Source organism: Aspergillus clavatus, genomic scaffold, assembly GCF_000002715.2.
Source record: "Aspergillus clavatus NRRL 1 1099423829803 genomic scaffold, whole genome shotgun sequence".
Lineage (NCBI taxonomy): Eukaryota > Fungi > Ascomycota > Eurotiomycetes > Eurotiales > Aspergillaceae > Aspergillus > Aspergillus clavatus.
Window position 1 is genome coordinate 285,550 of NW_001517096.1, and position 21,273 is coordinate 306,822.

The window sequence follows — 21,273 nt, forward strand, 5'->3', positions numbered from 1 at the left end:
GGTTGTTGATACTTGACGGCGGCATTCCAGTAAATGTCAACATTCCTCCTTTCTTGGCATCAAACAACCGACACATAGAATAGAGTCAAGCATAGCATACATACATCACACGCCAACCAAATACTTTATTGTTATTTACACAGAATCAAGTCCGCCGCCTTCTCGGCAACAGCATACGTGGCCGCCTGGATATTGCCCGCCGGCTCCAGCGGAAACACACTGGCGTCGACGACGCGTAGATTGCTGGTCCCGTATACCTTCAGCCTCGAATCGACCACCCCTCCCATCTCCCGCGGCAGCATGGCGCACGATCCCGCCGGGTGGAAACACGTAAACAGCCGCTCCTTGACTACCCCCTTCGCATGCTCCAGATCGCTCAGGTCGGCTGTGTTCTCGGGCATGCGCGCGCCCTTGAGCAGGTCCGCGAACGGCGCCGTCCGCACAATCTGGTCGACGAACTGCGTGTGCCGCGCCAGGATCTCCAGATCCAGCGGGTGCGACAGGTAGTTCGGGTCGTAAACGGGCTTGTCCGTCGCCCGTGCCGACGAAATGTGCACCGACCCCCGCGAGAACGGGTGGTTGTGCAGGACCATGATGCTGATGTAGTTGCCCGGCAGCTGTTTGGCCAGCACGTCCGCCATCGTCGTCGGCCCGGGCTTCATGTGCAGCTGGGCCGGCAGCAACAAGTACTGCGACGACGCATCCGAGCCGTCCTGGAGCATCCTCCGCAGCACGTCGTACTGCTTCTGCAGCGCGGGCGCGTAGTCCTTGCCGTCGAGATGCTGCGCCAGCAGCTCCTCCACCTTGTCTGCTGGCACGGCACCCTGTCCGTCGACGAACGGGAGGTACGCCATGCTGATGGGCATGCCGGCTAGCGGCCCGCTCCGTGTCTCCTCGTACAGCTTCACCAGCGCCTGCACCACGGTCGGGTCGCGCAGGATGTCGCCCGAGACCTGCCCGTCGGCGATCTCGAAGTTGATCGTCGTCAGGCAGTGGTCTTGCAGGTTCTCGCCGACGCCGGGCAGGTCGACCGCCACGGGGATGTCGTGCTGGCGCAGCAGGTCCGCGTGGCCGATGCCGGACAGTTCCAGCAGCTGCGGGCTGTTCAAGCTGCCCGCGCACAGGATGACCTCCTTCTTCGCGCGGATCTCCTTCGGTCCATCCTTGGTGGACACCTGCACCCCGCGAGCGACCACCTCCGCGCCCTTCTCCAGCACGATCCTCTCGACCAGCGTCTCCGCCATCAAGTGCAGGTTCGGCCGCGCCGCCACCTCCGGAGTATAGTACGCCGCCGCGTAACCGCGCTTGCCCGTGGTCGCGTCCACCGACAGCGGCGCCGTGAAGGCTCCGATCTTCTTTCCCGCGATCGGATCCGCGTCCGACTGCCAGCCCAGCCGCGCAAAGGTCTCGTCCCACGCCTGGTTGAGCGGCCCGTACACGTCCGGCAGCGACACCGGCAGCGGCCCGTCGCTGCCCTGGTTCTGCGGGTCCATGTACCGGTCCACGCCCAGCAGCTCCGCCGTTGCCGCCGTGGGCGGCGAGTATGTGTGGAAGCGGCGCAGGTACGGCGCCATATCCGCGGCGGCCCAGCCGTCGTTGCCCAGCTCCTTCCAGGCGTCGAAGTTGGAGGTGGACGGGTACACGATCACGGAGAAGTTCATGGCCGAAGAACCGCCGACGACGCGCCCGCGCGGCTGGGCGATCTGCCTGTTATTCACATGGGGCTATCCGGTGTCTGTTAGTGGTTGAATGGCTCACCGCTGCGGTGGAAGGATTAAGCAGCTGCAGGGGTATGAACTGTAAAGAGCTGCGCGCAAGGGTCTTGGACGTGCCTGAGGAACACTCATGTAATCCCAGTCGAAATCCGGGTGGCCATACAAGGTCCCCATGAAGCCAGGGGTGTCGATACGAGGATCCCCCATGCGGTTGGCCCCGGCCTCGATCAGCAGGATCTTCACGGAGGGATCCTCGCTGAGTCGGTTGGCCAGCACCAGGCCGCCGATGCCTGCGCCGACAATAATATAATCGTACTCGTCCATAGTTGCGGTCAAATTGAGAGAATTGAGCCGTTTCCAACCTCAAACGTCAACAGAGCAGCGACAGTCGTCAATAGACATAGTACCTTGGTGCGATTCTACCCCTCCTGAAGGAAGACGCCAAATCCCGGACTGGGGGCCAAAGCCCAAAACCCCTTCCGGGCACGAACAAAGCCATTCATTGTCCTCTGGGATCAGGAGACTCTAGCTGCCGTTCTAAAGCCTAGCTCACGTCTCATATTCGGGTCTCACCAATGGCTTCGTCTGCGGAATCCCCACCGTCCGGCCGGCTCCACCTCCCAGCGCGCGCCCGTTTAGCTAGCGAGACGGGCAATTACCCAGAGTTGCCTAACGGGCACTGCAGGATTCTGCAGGATTCTTTGGCAGGCAGGAAAACGTTGCTGACTTGCTGCAAATCCTGATCGACAGGACCTGGACCTTTGGCCGCTCGGGGATTGGATGCCACAAGCCCGCAACCTGTATGCACTGTCATTTTTTCCTCATTTCCGAGGCAAATGGGGCCCCGGCGGCTGCCATCATCCCAAAGAGGAATTCGGCACGACCCCTGCATGTCTGAAAAGGAAAGGATGGACGTCGCTTGCATTGGCCGTGGGGACTATGGTGAAGCTTGTGAGAGCAGAAGGATTCGAAAGTCTCATACCAGTGGATTCCTCCTCCTTTAAAGGAGTCTGGGTCCCGAACTACGTTTCTGGTTTCTGTTTTCTGCACACAAGAGAAGGAACGAGACCGAGAGAGACAATGAGAGGAAGACGAAAATGGTCCAACTGTACGATGTCTTCGACTACCGCATTGTACGGGACCAGCTCATCGCCAACACGGTGCTCGTCGCCGTGGCCACCATCGTCGTGATCCTGCGCTTCATCTCCCGACGGCTCCGGCGCAGCAAGCTGTGGTGGGACGATTTCTGCTGCATCGGGTCGATTCTGCACACGTACGGCATGCTGGCCATGCAGTACCACTACGCGCGCGTCGGCATGCGCCATCACGTTGTCGATATCCCCTGGGGAAACACGGTCGTGATCCTCAAGATGCTCATCGTCTACCAAGCCGTCTACTACAACGCCATGGTGCTCGCCAAGCTGAGCTACCTCTTCTTCTACCTGCGCATCTTCGTCACCAAGGCCTTCCGCATTGCCGCCTGGGTCTGCATGGGCTGCGCCTGCGCCTACTGGGCCGGCAGCGTCCTGCAGATCTTCCTCATCTGCCAGCCCTTCGAGAAGAACTGGAACCCAATGCTGCCGGGCCACTGCGCCAGCCAGAACGTCGCCTTCTCGACCATCGGCGCCTTTAACCTCATCACCGACGTCTTGATCATGCTCCTGCCGCTGCACTTTATCTGGAGGCTGCAGATGTCCGTGGCGACCAAGCTTGCCCTCTTCGGCATCTTCGGCATCGGTATCTTGTAAGTCCTCCGCTGTGTGTGTGTAAGAGCGTCTGCTAAGAACCACAGTATCTCCGCCATCACCATCATCCGCATCCGCGTCCTCACCACCGTCGACTTCACCGACCTGTCGTACTCCATGATCTGGGCTGCCTTCTGGAGCGTCACCGAGCCCGCCCTCGCCATCACCAACGCCTGCGTGCCCATGCTGCGCCCCGTCTTCAAGGCGGCCTTCCCCACGCTCTTTGCCAGCGCCAAGGCCGAATATACCGCGAAGGTCGGGCAGTCTGGCGACTCCGGCAGCAACAACGCCTTCAAGCGCATCAACGACGAGTACCCGCTTACCCAGATCGAGGAGGGCGATAAGACTTTCAGTCACGGAGGCGCGTCCGGGTACGAGGCGTCGCTGAATGACCGCTCTCACGACGGGTCCGCCCGTCAGATCCCGAGCAGCGTGATTGGGAACGGGGCGAAGGCGTGGTCATAGCAATGTGCTCGTATTTCTTTTGTCAATCATTTCCTATGTATTACCAACAGGGTTTGAAAGCACTCTCTGCGGCGTTGTTAGCGTTACCCTGCGGATATCCATTCTTCAGTAGCGGACTATTCATGATCCACTCCCCCAGTGTTGTAGGCTGTAGCGCGTACATCTGCTCGGCGGATGGTCAATTCGTCTTTCCCGCGTAAAGCGGAGGGTGATTTCTTCTTTGGAAGGCTCTGTCGTACACTCGTCTAATTGCCTCAGTCAATCGCTTTACGTTTTCTAGTGTGCTGTTCATCTCGTTAGCAGTCAGCGGTCTCAAGTCAAATGCTGCTTGCTACCCCGTAGGCAGAACTCCCTTACACAGGAACATAGATGCGCCGCGCTGCATCCCCAGCGAGGGTCACCCGATCGACATTGTTACGCCACGGGGCGATCCCTTTCCAATATCAATAGTGGACCTGGCCCCGTAAGCCACCGTCGTCAACGGAGGCCGTGTCGCGGAGGCGGAGATGCCATGTACTCCGCGTTTAGTCTCCTCCCCCCCGACGAGGGTGTCATCCCTCGTCCCCGGTCACCCAGCCAGGTAGGATTTGACACGAACAGTGATTTTCGGGCCTCAGGGTTGGCTGGTGGGTCAGCCCCTGTCCAAATGGAGAATGTGGACGCTAATACCCCGGTGTCCAGCACTCCGGCGTATTGGGATCGACGACATGGGTCACTACATACTATCGGTATTCTTAGCTGCTAGCTAGGCTGGAAAAGGGAAATAAACTCCTGTGAATCACTACCGGTTGACAAGATGCTCGTTGGTTGGTTCGGATGGAAGGCAAGCTGTTCCTTAGCATGTTGGTTAGTGTATGGTTGGGAGAGGAACAGGGTACCTGGATAATAGGATGGACTTGTCACGGATAAACGGGGCCTGCTGGCCTTCTTCCTGGGATACGTCGGGAACGCGTTCTTTTTGTAAAGGATTGCTTCTTTCATTCTCGGTTGGCCTACTCACCAGAACAATGTACCGCGCCCATGACCATGACATGAAAATTCGTAGATGCCGTTCTGGCTGCCCGCTCAAGGGATGAGACGCCGTGGAGGACTTATATACACCGTGCACAACCCACATGGAAGACGCATACGTGTAAGGTGCATTGCATTGACTCCAGAAGGTGTATCTCAGGAGGAGTATGGACTGCTCCCTCGACATGATTGGCAACGCTCCAGCAGTACCTCACAATCGAACGCATCTCCGTTCTCTCCAGGTGGAAAAGCAGGATCAAAGGCCAGAGCTATCCGGGCAATAGTACTCCGGAGTTGCATCCATGTCAATTGTTTTCCGACGCATCCATACCGCGCTGACTTGTTGGTAAAGAAGGAGAGCCGAACGGGAAGACTCACCTATCTGAAATGGGAAAGACAGCTTCCACTTTGCCGTTCTATTAAGCCAGCGCTCAGATATATACTTATCACCCTAAGGAAAGTACTACTTATCCTCTTGCATGACATACTGTGGGACCACGATGAACGTATCTTTAGGATCCAGCCTTCATCTATTAGGAGTTGAATGAGGATTCAGAAGTGCCCCATGAAGATCCATGAACCTGACAGGTAACCTTCTATCTGTGAGGAACCATACTAACTCCCTTTGGTGGCAATCCCCCAGTATGTTTCAGTTTCCTGGAATGGATGGAGATCCCTGATATACCGTACTCTATCAATCTCTCCATATTAATGATCTATGTAGGTCGACTTCCAATGATTGGTAGACGGTATAGCCCCTCGCCCAAAGAATGTCTGAGCGCATCTCGCCCGGTTGGCGAATGACAGGGACAGAGATATTGGACAGCAGCAAGAATTCGTGGAACCATCCAGGACCAGGCAGGATTTGTGGTTGGGGGTGACAGCCTTTCCTGCAGTTGGATTAAATGGCTACACCCCCAACAGGCACTCGAATCCAAGACATCAGGACACGATGGCATCCGAGACAAGAGTACAACAGCCATACGAGCTGCTAGAGGTTCCACAAGTTCAGCAGGAAGATGATCCTCATGACGAAGATGCAAATGCCGAGTCACGGAACTCCGAGTGACCAGGAGAGCCCTTGCAGTATTAGATGTGAGGCCGTGAGGAATACCGAACTGCCCTGCGCCGTAGGGCATATATGAATAGGTCCATTGCATGCTACAATAGTGTTCATTGCACATATCTCCTGAATAAAGGACAATGCTTCCAACTAACAATACAAAGCTGTGCCGTTCTGCCGTAAGTCATCATCGGGTATGAACACGACATTAGGTCTGGTGAAAACCGAATCAAAGAAGAAAGAATACCTATGCGGCCTCAGTAGACACGCACGAACTGAGAGATACCTCCGAGCCAACCAACGTCGACAAAAGAAAATCGCGCTCTTGGACAACCGAAAACCAGGGAGTAATATCAGCAACGACCAGGCCAGTATCGCTCGTCTGCTGAACCGATGTACTTGTATTCAATGAGGTATGCAGTGCGATGGCGTCGAGGGGGAATAGCGCATCTTCGTGGATTAGCCCTAGCTGGCTCATGATGGCGCGAGAGTGCTGGGACCGAGGATTCACCACGACACTAGGGCTGTCAGTATCATCAGTAACATTGATGCGGAGCAACGTACCTGCTAGGAGAAGTATTGGAGCTGGTGAAGCTGGTCACCAACACATCCACCAGTGGAAACACATCGGGATCACAATTCGAGGCGGCATCGCACACGACAACAAAGCTGTACGCAGACGCCAGGGAGCGGATGCGACGAAGGGCTGCGAGCGACGTCTCCCCTGGACATTCACAGAACAACGCTCGAATGCGTCGTCCAGATGCCAGGGATATTTTCAATCCGTCTAGTCCGTCGGCAGTCCCCGGACAGAACGAAACCTTGGACCAGGAACTGCGTTGGAGGGAGCGTCGGCGTGCACTATACATCCGTCAGTCCTGCTGGTCAATAGAAAACAGACACAGCACGTACCCAAAGCTGACAACCTCTCGTGTGCCGGATAGCGACGCCAGCGCTCTCGAGACCGTGTAGAGGGCATTCCGTTTGTTCGGAAACAGAAACACCTCTGTGGCACTCACAGGCGCTGGTTGGGCTATCATCTCCTTGATAGACTGTTTCTCTGCCTCCCCGGATAGCACCGTAGGAACCCAATCAACGCTTGCGACGTCCAGCGCCGGCATCTTCCTTGGTCGCGTACAGTACTCCGCGGTGGCGGACCGGGACTCCAAGAAGTCCAAGCACGAGAGACAGTATTCCGCCTGGCGGGTTGATATGGCATCGCCGGTGTCGCGACAGTACGACATTACGTCAATTAAGGAGTGCGACTCGCAGATAACGGCGAAGAAGGTCGCCCATTCATCGGCTTCATGGAAGCAGCTGAGGACTGGGAGGTTGAAGCGGACAATCTCGGGGGGGAACTGCGACGACTTGCCCAGGGATTTGAGACAGCGACTGGCGCTGGCAGCTGTAGGAAAGATTATACATTGGAAGCGATCGAGATGAAGCCGTTGGAGGACTTGTTTGTTGAGCTGTTTGGTTGGATATGTGGGGGATCTCGCAGGTTCGGCGGCCTGTTTTGGCTGTACCACTTTATGGCCCAGGAGGTACCATTTGGATACCGGGGTAGTGATATCCTTAGAATTCCTCTATTAGAACTGAGTACTTGATTCACCTGAGACGATATTTACCTACTTTCTTCTCCCCCAGGGGACGTGGTTGCTTGTAGTGAGTCATTCTGCCTAGAGGGTCTGAAGATAGCGGACGACGGCACTATCCTCGAGGACATATATATATAGATATGAACCATAAATATATCTACTAGTATATCTACTAATCTCGGGCGTCTCCCCCCCTATCTCAACGGACTGACAGCCCAGCTGATAGACTTGATAAGCCCGGATCGCTGCAAGGGTATCGTCATTCACATTCCACCGGAACAACCTGGTTGGATCTGAAGCCCAGCTGACTGCAGTACGACCGGCGATGCTTATCTCTTTGGCTGGCTGAAAGCCACGGCATTACTCTCGAATCAATAGCGCAGGGAAGATTGATCACATGGACGCATCTCCTCTGCTCGATTGGAACTGCGATCATCATCCGGAGTCTCTGACTCCACACTATCTACCAGTACACACCTACACACGGACACGAGAGAAAAAAAAACCACCGCCCTACATATGTCCTCCGTCAGAAGCCCTCCTCGTCCACCGTAGTCCGATTATACACATCCAAACTATACCGCGCAAACCGGCTCTGCGCCCGGATCCGCTCGCCATACCGCCAGAACAACGGCGGCACCAGACAGAACGCCGTCGCCACGCCCGCCAGCACCGACCCCGCCACGTTGGCCCCCAGCGACCCAAACATCGCCGGCGCAAACAGTGGAAACCCCGCGCTCAGGCACGTCCGCAGGATCGTCTGCGCCGCAAACCCGCTCGCCGCATAGCTCAGGTAGCTGTCCGCCAGGTACCCCGTGAGCACCGAGCCGAACTCGTTCGCCGCGTAGCCCACCATCACCAGCGCCACCGCCGACCCCATCCAGTGCACCGTCGTGACCGCCGGCGGGATCGTCCACGCGAAGAGCCAGAGCCCTGCCGCGAAGACGGGCGCCCCGATCGCGAACCCGATCAGTTTGTCCTCGGGGCGTAGCGGGCGCCGCTGCGCGTGGTGCGTCATAATCAGATGGTAGTCGTAGATGCGCGTTAGCATGCCCAACATGCAGCCGAGCCCGAGCGCGAGGAACGGCAGGCAGGCGTGCGTTGGGCTGAAGCCGAACGAACGGTAGATGGGGGGGAGAGCCTCGGTGAACATGTAGATCAGCGTGAAGGGGATGGCGCTGATGACGGACACGAGGAAGATGATCGGCTCCGTGAAGAAGAGGTAGATCGGGCGGAAGAGCGCCACGGTCACGAACGTGTGTAGATCAGGCATCCGGTCGGGGTTCAGGCTTTGCAGCACCATCTGCTTGTCACCGAGAGCGTGGCAGAGATGTCGCACTTCTTGGTCGAGGAGGAGAGGAGGTCGCGATTCGCGGATGCCGAGTAACAGGCATGCAATCAAGCCGGTGACGATGGCGGCCACGTAGAAGACCCATCGCCTGGGTTATGTGAGTACCGCACGGGAGGATGGAGTGGAGGCATACCAATTGAGCGCGTAGATGATGTACGTGCTGTAGATCGGTCCCAGGGCCAATCCCCACGGGGCAAGCATCATCCACAACGACAGAAACCAGATGCGATCCCGCGCGTTAAACATGTCCTCGATACTCCCCGCCACCACGTTGGTGGGAATCGCCGACAGAAACCCGCTCAGCAGACGTCCTACCACCACACCCGTGTAGTTCGGAACCACGGCGATCAAGATGCACGACGCGCTGTACATGAGCGTGCTGACGATATACAACTTCTTCCGGCCGAAGACCTCGGAGTAGGGGGGGAAGATGATGCTGCCGATGCCCTGGCCGATGAGATACCTATCTGGTTAACCGCCACACTTCCACGGCTGAGAGCAAGACATACATCGGGACAAAAAGAAATATGGCCAGGGTCTTGCTTATGTTGAACTCCTCATGGCTCGCATTGGCCACGGCCGACTATCAGGTCAGTCAAGCTCGATAAAACAGCAGTTGATGCCATACTCCCGCAGCACTGATCAGGGTTCTGTGCTGGTCAGTGACAGTTGGACTCCGAGGGGGCGGAAACAAACGTGAACATCTCCAAGAGCAAGATAATCGACACATCGTGGCCCTTGCGCAGCTTCGACCAGTTCCTCGGATGGCGCTTGTTGCCCGGTTTCCAGTGCACGAAGCCATCTGGCGTGAGTTTGAGGCCCTGCAGCTCGAGCTGCTGCTGGAGCAGGCTCTCGCCGATGGACGACGGCTCGCTGGGAGGTTGTTTGGAATCCGCAATCTGAGACATTGTATCGTTGCAGTAAGACATGAGAAGAAGACTGCCGGGGGACTCATGTAGTCCATCATATTTGTCGGCACACGGTGCTGCTCCTTGATTGCTTGAACGGGATTATCAATCTCCGGATTCCTGAGATAGGATTTGGGCTATATTTGGACATCAAAGCGTAGGGATCACACCACCAGATACTATGTGAGGTCATTCAGGATACATCTGGGGCGTACGCGAAGGGGGTATATACGCATGCCTCGGGGGTTGAATATGGTTGATAGCACGGTCGTCCACTGGCTAGGGTCCATTCAAATGAACAAACCGGAGAAAATCCGCAGACGCGGCTTGTCCTCCTTGCTGCAACGTCGTCACCCAGGAATGTGAAAAGCATCATCCTGATCGGGTTGGACGAATACTTCCGAGCTATCCCTTGTTCCGCGACTAAGCGAGTGGTCACTGGAGTATATTTTCTGACCTTATAAATGGCCGAAGGACTTGCAAGACTAGGGGTATATCTATGTAGAATGTAGCCATCATGCGCATCTTTTCCATCCGCTGCTCACTGACCCCTGCATCGCTGTACCTGGAGGAACACAGTCAGCCCTGATGGCAGGGAGAGCAGGACATATATCGTGATGTCTACACTGAGCTTCCTCGACGACCTTGAGCGGAAACAATAAGGTAATGTCTAGGTTGATGGCCATAGTGAGAAGCAAAGCAGGCAGGGGCATATAAGATAGCCTCGTAACAGACTTTTGGCCGGCAATATGATATGTAAATGCACACCAACTCTGTATGGTGTCGAAAATGTGCAAGAAGCTTTATCCGATACACTAATATTCACCGCAGTCAATTGAGAAGTCAGTGTGAAGGACGTACTCATTATATCGTACGCTGTAAGCGCTAATCCCTCCTCAAGTTCGATAGTTTTTGAAATGTACATACTGTTTTACTCCCGATAAACTATATTAGAAGACACAAAGGTAATCACACAATTCAGCCAAAAAGGTATGCAGAAATCTCTACAACAAATTGTGAGTAGTAATTATGGGTGGTGAACTCATCTGCCTGGGTAAGGAACAAGCTGGTGATACCAGAAGCCAGGTATATTGGTTGACAATCTGGACCGACTTATTAGAAAAGCCATGAATGGTAGACAAAGGAATAATCCCTCATATATCACTGCTGAGAGAATGATGAGATTCTTCTGTCAGAGTCTGACGATCTAGGTGGTGCACCATCAGTCTATCTATCTCTAGACAGATATATATATCTTCGCTCCGACACAAGCATGATTCCAATGAAAACGCACTATTATTACTACAAACTATAATACCTTCAAGGTATCTAGACTGCTATACTATCCATCTGCGCATGTCCTCCATTTAGGACTTATAGTTGCAGACCGACAAGACCAAACACCACAGCAGCAATCCCCCAGTGGGATGGCACGCTCATCGCGGCAACGCCACCAGTGAAGAGAGACGGTGTGGTCGACGTGCTCAGGGTCGGTGTACCATTTCCTCCTTGCGTACCCGTTGCTCCTGCTGTACTGGCTCCCTCCGTTGCGGCACTGGTATTTCTACCGTTGCTGGTGGAAAGTTCATTTGTAGCTGGGTCGACTTCAACGGTAGGCGCGGATGAAGAGCTTGAGGTTGCGCTGCCAGTGGGAGTCGTACGGGTCGTTTCGCTGTGGCCGGTGGCTGACTCGCTGGTCGCGAATGGAGACGAAGTCTTGCTTGGGCTGATAGACTGCCCGCTCGTGGTAGAGACGGACGTCGCAGACGCGATAGTGGTGGTTGGCTCGGACTGCGAGGCAGATTGTGTGGGAGTAGTTGTCCCTGGTATGGTCGATTCGTCGTCATCGCTCTTAGTGGTGAGTACAGTTGCCGCAGGCGACCTAGTAAAGGCATCCGCCGAAGTCGTGCTGGTATTCTCATCGTCGCTTTCACTAGTGCTCGTCGTAGACGAGTCAGTCACAGTCACAGTCACTCTCTGCGACGTCACTGGCGTTGACACCTGAACCGTTGTAGACGAGTCAGTCACAGTCGCTGTCTGCGACGTCACTGGCGTTGACACTTGAACCGTCGTGGACGAAGGCACGGTCTGCGCCGCGGCCGTGGTCGTCCCGGACCCTAGCCCGACGCAAAAATTCAGGAACTGCTGGAATTCCGGCAGAAGGTCGTCAAAGGATCCAGAGTAGGGTGTCTGATGGAGGTCGATGCACGCCTTGCAGCTTGCCAGCGTGACCTTGAACGCTGAGCCGTCCTTGCAGATGTTCGGGTCCTTGCCGGTCTGTTCGACCTCCAGCGCCGCATCGTTGCATATAGGGTAGCACTGCCCAGGGATTGGCTTGGCGCCTATCACATCCCGATAGTGTAGCCTTCCTGCGGACCGCCGGAGGGACCGTTTGTAGTAATGGTCCTGGCCCGGCTGCAGGTCCGGGAAGCGGAAGATGTCGTAGCTCAGTCCGAAGATCTCCGGGTTGAGGTTGAAGTAGTCGCGGGAGACGTTGTAGGTGGAGCGAATCTCGTTGGAATCCACGGGGTCGCCCCAGAACTGGTCGTGGATCCTGGGCGGGCTCTTGATGCACTCCTCAGGACTGCAGAGGTAGCTTTCCGCCGGCAGATTGGCCTCGATGTTGCACCCTGCGTCGGCGCCGGTGTGCTTGGGCTTGCAAAGGTAGCCTGGCGGACAACCCCAGGTGTAGTTGCGGGGAACTGGTACCAAGGGAGTGTACGTCGGGTTGACGATGAGCGTGGGACAGATTGAGAGGGTTGTCTTGCTGGCTGGGAGGGTTGCCGTGGTACCGATGGTGGTCGCTGGAGCAGTGACGGTGACAGTTGTGTTGGATCCTAGAGAGATTAGCACGTGCTGAACTTGGGACAGGAGGATGCTTACCTGGCAGGGTAACGGTGTCATGAATGGTCGTACTGCGGATAATGGTCACGGAGACGGTCGCCGGAGGACCGGGAGGGAGAGTAGTAGTCTGGATGATGGTCGATCCTGGTAGGGTGACCACGGATCCCGATATAGTTACTGTTCGTGGCGGCTCAGTGAGTGTCGTGACCACTGTAGCTCCTGGGAGGGTGACCCCTGGGGCTGTTTGGATGTTCGTGATCGTCGTTGGAGGGAGGGTCATCACCTCAGTCGTGGTCAATGTAGTCCCGGAAATCGTCAATGTCTGGACATTTGTGATAGTGCCGCCGGGGAGGGTGATAGTTTCCGAGCTGAACACTGTCGTGCCAGGCAGGATGATTGTTTCAGTCTGCGTGGTACTCTCTGTGATCGTCACCACAGGGTTCGTGATTGTCGAGGTCAAGGTCTCCGTCGATGTCGCGACGTCTGTCACTGTGACTCCAGGATTCGTCACTGTGGCTCCGGGATTGGTGACCGTCGCGGTGGTTGTCTGTGTCGGTATCACTGTCTCTGTGGCTGTTGTGGTTTGTCCAGCATTCGTGATGGTCGAGATCACCGTGTTGATTGCGGTCAACGTTGTCGTGTCCGTTGTGGTCATGCCGGGAAGTGTCACTGATGTCGTCGCCGTCTCTGTTACCGTCGAAATATTCGTGATCGTCGAGGGGGGAGCTGCCATGGTCTGCGTTCGGTCCTGAGTCACGGTCGTAGTATCCGTCACCGTCACAACAGGATTGGTGATGGTTGAAATGTGGGTTTCAGTCGAGGTTGCGGTGATAGTTTGAGTGACCCCATATCCAGGGCTGGCAGTCACTGTAACCGGTGGTGGTATCTCGGTCGTCGTGACAGTGACTGTGCCGGTTGTTCCCTGGGTGATTGTGACTGTGCCTCCAGGCGCCGTGACTGTGTTGGTGATTGTCGGCCCCGGGTTAGTGGTGGTCACCGTGATGGTCACAACTGCACCAGGCGGGGTAGTGGTGGTTGAAGTGGTCATGCTCGAAGTAGTAGTCGAAGTAGAAGTCGAAGTACTAGTTGAAGTAGTAGTAGAAGCAGAGGCAATCGTGCTCGTAGGAGTGGGAGTCGTCGTCCTCGAAGTAGTTGTCGAAGTAGTCATCGTCGTGCTCGGAGGAGTAGGAGTCGTCGTTCTCGAAGTAGTACTCGAAGTACTAGCCGACGTAGTAGTCAAAATAGTAGTACTAGATGTAGGAGTAGGAGTGGTTGTCGTGGTTGTCGTGGTTGTCAAAGTCGGAGGCGCCGGATGACTAGTAGGGGTATCGCTGCAAGTACACGATGTGATTGTCGACGTCGTTGTGATCGTAATGGTGATATCCGCCACCCCAGGAATCTTCATGGCATAGGGAACAATGCCAGGAAGGTCTGCAATGGTGGGATAATCCGTGGGAGCACAATCTGGACATACCGTGACAGTCCACGTCCGCGTGGACGTTGGTGTCGGGTCCAGTGGTCCTGCAGTTATTAGAGGCTCCGGAGCCGTGATATCGTGTGGTGGACTGGATAAAATGGTCACCTATGCACGGTCAATGTCTGTCGAGAAAAGGATTAGATCAAGGGAACCGACCTCTCCTCCGGTATGTGTCGCGACTGGATTGTCGCTGGTCGCCGTCGGGGTGACTGTTCCTGGCGCACTCGCTGTCAACCCCATCAAAGCCCTCGAATCCAAGGCATGCAGCGTGGGAGCTGCCGAGAGTGCCAGCAGAGCAATTCGAGAAAGCTTCATGATGCTCGATGGCAGCCAATGCAATACAATGATACAATCCGATCAAGAATCCTCTGCAAAGGCAATTCGAGCGCGGCAAGCGAAGACGGTTTTAGAGATGATCATGCCGACATGCAGCTGCCCTTCAGCGAAAGAAGTGTGCCTCGAGGCACGGGAAACGACTGTTGCTGCGACGCTGGACCTCAAACGAGTGTGGCTGAAGGAGAGACAAAGACTCGAAACGCACTTGAGTCAAGTTGCACTACATCCGACGATTTGTCGCGGTGAACGAAGACCTAGGAAAACGATGGATGAGAATCGCAGATTATAGAGAAATCTCCGAATCCACCAAGACCATTTGCCATTGATAACCGTCCTGGCAGCTCGATGCCGTATCTGCAGATGCAGACTCCAGGGCTGGAGCGACTCGACGCTTGGGCCGTAAAGACCCCCTGCATCGTGAGGTTGTTGTGCATGACAGTTGCAGGAAAGACTGCAGAAACAGGATGCACGGCAGCCAAATAGGCAAGTCGACAGGGCTGTGGATGCAACGTCAGACGATATGGACCAGGATAGGCGGAATGATTGGCATGGAGGAGTCGTCCGGAGCAGTGAGACCGTCAATGATAAGAAATATGGAGAACTGATGCTTGTCTGAAGCCGTTCATTTCTGCTGTTCTTCCCGTTCTCAACCCCGCTCTGCTGATGGACTGCATCTTGTCCAATATCAACGTCCATCAAGATACCCCTCCTTGGTGATTTCGTGATTATGGTCACATTGAAGGACCCCTGGTTGCTCATCTTACCAGACAAACCGGATCGGATCCAAGTCAGACTCATTCCCTACGGTCAGCATTGGCTCTTTGTCTGACTTGCCCAAGGGCTCCCACGCTATGAAAGATTGAAAGAAATCCAGACAAAGAACGAGGCAATTGGAACACGAATACAAGTCGCTGGTTACACAATCTTCGCACTGACTCGAGATTGATCTATTCATGTCTGATTCCCTCAATTCCATCGGACAATAGGAACCTCGTCCCTTTCGGGATGACTAGTGTGCACCTCTATCTACCCGAACCCTGCCGGCTCCAGCAGACACGGCTCCAGGCAACGACACTGTGCACGACGGGCTGGATGAGAGCCACCGGATTCATGGATGTCTTTTTCTTCATTCACCAGCCGAGCCTAGTCTTCCGAGCCTCATCCGTCGTAGCTACGTTAGTGTGGCCTTCCCCTCTTTCCGGAGCTTCCTTTGTCTGGCTCCCTTGTAGTTAGTGTATTTTCCCAATCAGTATTCCCCTCGGGTGATCGGTCAGATCGCGATTTATTTCTTTCAATCAATCAGGCTTAATTGTAGTGACACGACTCTCCCAAATCTCTGCTGCCGCTACTGCTCTGGAAAACAAATAAAACAAAAAAACAAAAAACTAAAACAAACACAGGATGAGGATGTGTTGATTTACACTTCTTCATCGCAGGACAGGATGAGACTCCACTGGGGAACAGTCGCTGGCTTTGTGGCTGCAGTTACCTGTGTAGCAGCACAGGGCTCCAGTGTGAATGTGTCGTTATGTAACTGGGACAAGGTTCGAGGTAAGTTGGCTGTCGACTGGGGTGAATTCATGCTGATGGAATAGTCAACACCATTCGCGACACCGTCTATCTCGATGGCGGCGACATGTGGTGGAAGCGGTATGACCCCGTAGACTCTCCAATGAGCCAGCATATACATATACTCATTGTCGCAGCGATTACCCCGACGGACGGTCAATCTCGGAAAACAATGGTAAGTGACCGTCGCTTATAGGGGAGCGCGCTGACCATCCAGGCAATCTCGCGGGATTGCTCTTCTATCTCAATCTCTCTACAGCCTTTGATACGACCACCACCAACCTCACTGCGCTATTCGGCAACTTCTCCAAGGCCAACGGCGCCGCGAGCAACATCGCGCCAAATTACCGGGATGGAGCGATGTTTGCCAACGACAACGAGTTCTATCTCTATGGGTATATCCGCCGTCACCGTGAACAAAGACCCTAGCTGACAGTCCCAGCGGCCTTATCCGCCTCACAGACGACGAGGATCCACCACCGGCCAACACCGTGCTGGGCTACGAGCGATATCAATATGGGCCGGAACGTGAGGCCTGGATACCGGGTTTCCACGCCGACAACCTGAACGGTGGCGTTACCCGCTACGTGACCAATGGCGCCGGCGTGTCTGCACCGAGCGAGAACTTGGGCTTCTACTTCAGCGGCATGCGCAACATCACCTGGGGCCCGATCGTCGACGACATCGCCGACTCGGCGAATGTCACCTCTCACCGCATGATCAAGGTGGACATGTCGGCCATGCGCGACAATAAATGGTCCAACCTCACGCTGCCGTCGTATGTGCCGCCGCGCGTCAACGCCGAACTCGTCTGGATTCCGGTGTCGACCGCCGGAGCGTTGATTGCCATCGGGGGCGTGGATCCAGCTGTCATATATAGCTCAACGGAATTGACAAGCGCGCAGCAGAATGCCAGTAAGAGAATAAGTCCGGGGTTCATGGAAACGGTGTCTGTTTACGATGTAGATAGCGACAAATGGTATGCCTCCTCGGCTCTGCTGGGAAGAGTACGCGCTGACCCATCAGGTACATCCAAAACACCACCGGCGATATCCCGCCGCAATTGACAAAGTTCTGTTCTGTCTACGCCAGTGCGGCCGATGGCTCCTCACACAATATCTATATCTACGGGGGCTTTGACGGGCTCAGTGACGCGAGTGTTCCATCCGACGACGTCTACGTGCTCTCGGTTCCCTCGTTTAGTTGGATCAAGCTGTACAGCGGCCAAAGCACACATGGACGCAGCGGACATAAATGCGTCAAGCCATACCCGGACCAGATGCTCGTCCTTGGGGGACTCCATATTGAGGCCACAAGGTGTCTGGACGGGGGCATCATCCAAGTGTTGAATCTCAACACCGGCAGGTTCCAGGACACCTACGATCCAAAGAAATGGAGCGACTATAAAGTTCCAGACCTCGTGACCGCGGTCATTGGTGGCGAGTACGTTCATTCTCCCAATAATTTGTGTATAGTCCTAATGAATACAGGGCCGACGGTGGTGCGACCAAAACATCTCCCGACGCCTGGACCAATTCGTCCCTGGCAGACGTCTTCGCCACGAAATACACCAAGACCATCAAAACATGGTATCCCTACAACACCACAACCGTCGAATCCCCCATCATTACCCCCGTCCCCAATACCAAAGGTTCCTCCTTTCCCGGCTGGGCCGGTGCCATCATTGGCGTGCTCCTCGGCCTGGCTCTCATCGCGGCCGGCTTCCTCTTCTGGTGTCTACGGCGCAGGCGTAAGTTCCGCGAGTCGCAGTCCACCAGCCACGAGTCCACCCGATCGTGGATTCTACGGTGGATGAACACCGGCGGATCAACCGTCGGCGAGCCCAAGCCCAACGATAAGACGGCGTCGACCAGGTACAGCGGATCCGCAGAGGAGGCTTGCACGCCCTCGATGGCGAGGGCGGTGTCGCCGCGCAGTGTGGAGGCTGGCGGCGAGCCTGTGTATGAGATGCACGGTAGGCTTCTTTTTCTTTTCTTTTCTCCCACTTTTTCCCTCCTGTTGTTTGTTTTTCTAATCCGTGCGCAGATGATAGTACCGCCCCGCCGGTGGAGCTCCCCACGCCGTACAATAACAATCCCTTCCCGAGTCCGGTGTCGAGTGCTGGCTCGCAGGCGGACTACATGTCGCCCATGACGGCGAGCACGCCCAGCGAGGACGGCGACGCCAGCCCGCGCCGCCCGCAGCATCGCCGCCACGTATCGAGTCTATCGAGCGTCCCGTCGATTGCAAACGTGATGCGCGAGGATCACCGGCCGAGCTACCGGTCTGATATGTCCGAAGCGAGCTTTGAGTCGGAGGGAACAGGGCTGGGTCTCAGACCGGTTGAGCTGACGGGGACTACCGTGGGAGAAGCGAGGTTGGCGACGACACAGGAGGTGGATGAGAAGGAAGGACGGAGGGAGCTGCCTTGATGTATTCTATGAATCTTATATCCAGTCTTCTATGCGGAAGCGGTGTTACGAAATACACAAATTCCCAAGAACAATTCATCGAACCCTTTCCCCAACACCATTGTTCTTCCAGTCATTGATACTTCCTGGATAGAAGTCCACTTGTCCTCTAAACGACTCGTAACGCGCCAGGATGACGAGAATCTCCTCTCGTGCATCCAACAGCCCCAGTTTCCGAATCGAGTCCTCGGCCGCCTACACATCCACCATACAGGCCACCGGCATCTAATAGCATGGTTCGCTGCAGCTCCCAGAATCCAGACATCGATAGATACCCGGATAGTGGCATATATCTCCCGCCATGAGAACGAATGTATCCCCATCGGGCCCTGCAGAAATGTGCGCCAGAGCGGCAAGATGCCCAACTGTATGGCCCGGTGCGTTGAGGAGGTAGAAGCTGCCGTCGGTGAAGTAGTCAATTGCCTCGAAGCCGCTGGTTCTCATAGCATCAGCGCGAAAATCGAATGATAACTCGTCGATCGTCCGATCCTGCCAGTCGCTTTGGAGTAAGGGGATTCGGGGTTGTGCAGCCATCCGGGTAGATACGTGGACTGGAAGCCCTGTCCGACGATGGCTTTGGTTGTGGGCGGGAATCGGCTCAGATCGCCGACCTGGTCGAAGTGGTGATGGCTGAATATGACGGCTTTGATTTCCTCTAGAGAAACTTAGTTGGCGTCCAGTATCTCTGTGACATCCTGATTCACTGATATCTCCCATCCGGCGCTGGCGAGAAACTCTTGCACGGCGGGTGGAAGAGCGGTAAAGTCTGGTCGAAGCCCGAGGTCAAAAAGGAGCTTTCGCTGTGCTGTGGGACGTTCAATAAGGTATGAAAAGGATGGAAGATCGAGATATGGGAGTGCTGGAATGCTGGAATGCTGGGGTTCACCAAATGCGAGGACGGAAGATGCATTCGTGTCCCGTCGTCGATGAAGGATACATTAACTGCTGTTGAGCCTTTGGGGATGTGCCAATCGGAGAGATTCATTTTTACTTATTGATTGATATACTCATGGTGAAATCGAAGTTGGACAGGATGCGGACAAACTACGGCGTATAAGACGCTCGCATGAGTCATACGAGATACTTCGACCTCGTACATCTGGCATTTTTTATACCTTGTCAAACCAGATATAATCCTCCAAGTCTACCTCGAAGTGCACGCCCATGCGCACAGCCTTGTCCCCTTCAAGTTTGAACTCGACCTTAAGCGGAATATCCTCCCCGCCTAAAGGATCATGCAAGTGCGCAATGAACTTTGTCTGCTGGCACACATGATCGAATGTCATGGTGAACCCAAACGACCGATCCATTGCGTCGATGAACAGCTCTTCCTCTGTGACTTCGACCTTCAAGGTATGGTACCCAGGGTGTGAGTATTCCCCTGTGTAAGCCGCGAGGGACAGAGTCTGTGGCTCCGCCTGTTGGATCCCAGGACACAGCTGCTGCCGGAATTCCTCTTCTTCATCCGGGTTCTCCTCGGCGTTTCGCGATATGGTCTCGTTCCAATCCGGACGCTCAGTTGCCGGCACGCCAAGCAGCTCGTCGATCAGCTCCCGCGCAATGATACTAGTCACCAACGCGGCGGAATCCGAATTCCCCAGAACGACGGCACCGAAGTTGAACTCCGGCAGGAAGAAGTGCCGGCTGCCGAATCCAGGAACAGATCCATCGTGTCCGATGACCGCGTAGCCGCGATAGTAAAACACCTCCCAGCCCGCGGCGTATAGAATGGGCGAGCTAAATGGCTCCATGTTCTTCCCATCTGGGTCTTGAATCGTGCGTGGTTTAGTGACGCCGCTGTACATCGCCTCGGTGATCGGGCCCTCCTTGTACAGCATTGCTTTCACCCATTTGATATAGTCATTTGCACTGGTGATGATCGAACCCGCTCCTTGTCCTTCCGGACAGTCCGTCGCCGGAAAGCTTCGGTATGTGCTTGTCTCATCGTCCCAGGAGTGCCCCATGGCGAGGCGATCACCTAGACCCTTATGGCAGGCGCGTGAAGGCTGGAGGTTTGTGGAATTCATCTCCAACGGTTGGAAGAAGTGGTGCTCCAGATAGTCCGGGAATCGCTCTCCGCTCTTAGACTCGACAAGATGCGTGGCGACAGTGTACATCATGTTGCAGTACATGTATTTCGATCGAATGGGCGCTGCCACCGGCAAGTTGCGAAGGTTTCTGGTGATGGATCGTGCATCGTCTGGCTGTGCAGCCCGGATGCCCATGTACGAGTCATCGTGGCTGGCTGGTTAGCCTGTGTGGGTAAGAGGGTTGCGAGGTTCAATACCCGGGCAGTCCGCTCCGGTGGCTCAATATATCCTCCACGGTTACTCCGCCAGTGTATTCCTCTGAAGACATCACAAAGTCGTCCGGTAGGAGACTGGACATGAGGGCGTCCCATTGAACTTCCGGGTATCTTTCCCCATCGTCGATGAGCAACGCCACAGACGCAGCGGTCAACGATTTGGAGGAAGATGCAATATCAAATAGTGTATCCGCAGTGCATGCTGTTGGCGGGTCCAGGGATGCATGGCCATATCCCGCTGAGGCTACTTTGTCATCGTGTATGAGTGCAATAGAGATGCCGGGAACATGATGCTGCTGCATCAGTTCTTGGACCCGGGAGGAGAAATTAGGAGAGTGAAAGGTGTTCATGTTTACATGCGAAGAAAACGATCTGGTCGTTGATCTCAGCTCTTTATAGATCAGGGTGACTCATT

The 21,273-nt window shown here is 55.2% G+C and overlaps 7 protein-coding genes across 7 annotated transcripts, besides 4 other annotated features; 2 read left to right on the forward strand and 5 right to left on the reverse strand.

The window, feature by feature from the left end:
* Window positions 1-131: 131 nt before the first annotated feature.
* ACLA_078430 (GMC family oxidoreductase) lies at window positions 132-2,039 on the reverse strand (the record flags this gene model as incomplete). Its single annotated transcript, XM_001270519.1, has 2 exons — window positions 132-1,707; window positions 1,759-2,039. The coding sequence occupies 2 exons, from the start codon at window positions 2,037-2,039 to the stop codon at window positions 132-134; spliced, it is 1,857 nt and encodes a 618-aa protein (XP_001270520.1).
* A 773-nt stretch (window positions 2,040-2,812) lies between these two features.
* ACLA_078440 (uncharacterized protein) lies at window positions 2,813-3,925 on the forward strand (the record flags this gene model as incomplete). Its single annotated transcript, XM_001270520.1, has 2 exons — window positions 2,813-3,459; window positions 3,508-3,925. 2 exons carry the CDS (start codon window positions 2,813-2,815, stop codon window positions 3,923-3,925), a joined length of 1,065 nt encoding a protein of 354 aa, XP_001270521.1.
* Window positions 3,926-6,246: 2,321 nt separating this feature from the next.
* Window positions 6,247-7,673, reverse strand: ACLA_078450 (uncharacterized protein; the record flags this gene model as incomplete). Its single annotated transcript, XM_001270521.1, has 4 exons — window positions 6,247-6,523; window positions 6,564-6,860; window positions 6,912-7,585; window positions 7,632-7,673. The coding sequence occupies 4 exons, from the start codon at window positions 7,671-7,673 to the stop codon at window positions 6,247-6,249; spliced, it is 1,290 nt and encodes a 429-aa protein (XP_001270522.1).
* A 453-nt stretch (window positions 7,674-8,126) lies between these two features.
* Window positions 8,127-9,856, reverse strand: ACLA_078460 (putative MFS multidrug transporter; the record flags this gene model as incomplete). Its single annotated transcript, XM_001270522.1, has 5 exons — window positions 8,127-9,036; window positions 9,082-9,411; window positions 9,458-9,531; window positions 9,577-9,598; window positions 9,645-9,856. The coding sequence occupies 5 exons, from the start codon at window positions 9,854-9,856 to the stop codon at window positions 8,127-8,129; spliced, it is 1,548 nt and encodes a 515-aa protein (XP_001270523.1).
* Window positions 9,857-11,230: 1,374 nt separating this feature from the next.
* ACLA_078470 (uncharacterized protein) lies at window positions 11,231-14,492 on the reverse strand (the record flags this gene model as incomplete). The annotated part of the gene is made up of 3 exons (XM_001270523.1): window positions 11,231-12,693; window positions 12,740-14,282; window positions 14,334-14,492. The coding sequence occupies 3 exons, from the start codon at window positions 14,490-14,492 to the stop codon at window positions 11,231-11,233; spliced, it is 3,165 nt and encodes a 1,054-aa protein (XP_001270524.1).
* Window positions 13,186-13,225: a microsatellite.
* Window positions 13,751-13,803: a microsatellite.
* Window positions 13,755-13,994: a microsatellite.
* Window positions 13,969-13,994: a microsatellite.
* A 1,463-nt stretch (window positions 14,493-15,955) lies between the features above and the next one.
* Window positions 15,956-18,514, forward strand: ACLA_078480 (uncharacterized protein; the record flags this gene model as incomplete). Its single annotated transcript, XM_001270524.1, has 8 exons — window positions 15,956-16,064; window positions 16,109-16,163; window positions 16,220-16,257; window positions 16,342-16,477; window positions 16,519-17,061; window positions 17,109-17,525; window positions 17,573-18,057; window positions 18,129-18,514. The coding sequence occupies 8 exons, from the start codon at window positions 15,956-15,958 to the stop codon at window positions 18,512-18,514; spliced, it is 2,169 nt and encodes a 722-aa protein (XP_001270525.1).
* A 1,148-nt stretch (window positions 18,515-19,662) lies between these two features.
* On the reverse strand, window positions 19,663-21,208 carry ACLA_078490 (beta-lactamase family protein; the record flags this gene model as incomplete). The annotated part of the gene is made up of 2 exons (XM_001270525.1): window positions 19,663-20,794; window positions 20,841-21,208. The coding sequence occupies 2 exons, from the start codon at window positions 21,206-21,208 to the stop codon at window positions 19,663-19,665; spliced, it is 1,500 nt and encodes a 499-aa protein (XP_001270526.1).
* Between the last annotated feature and the right edge of the window lie 65 nt (window positions 21,209-21,273).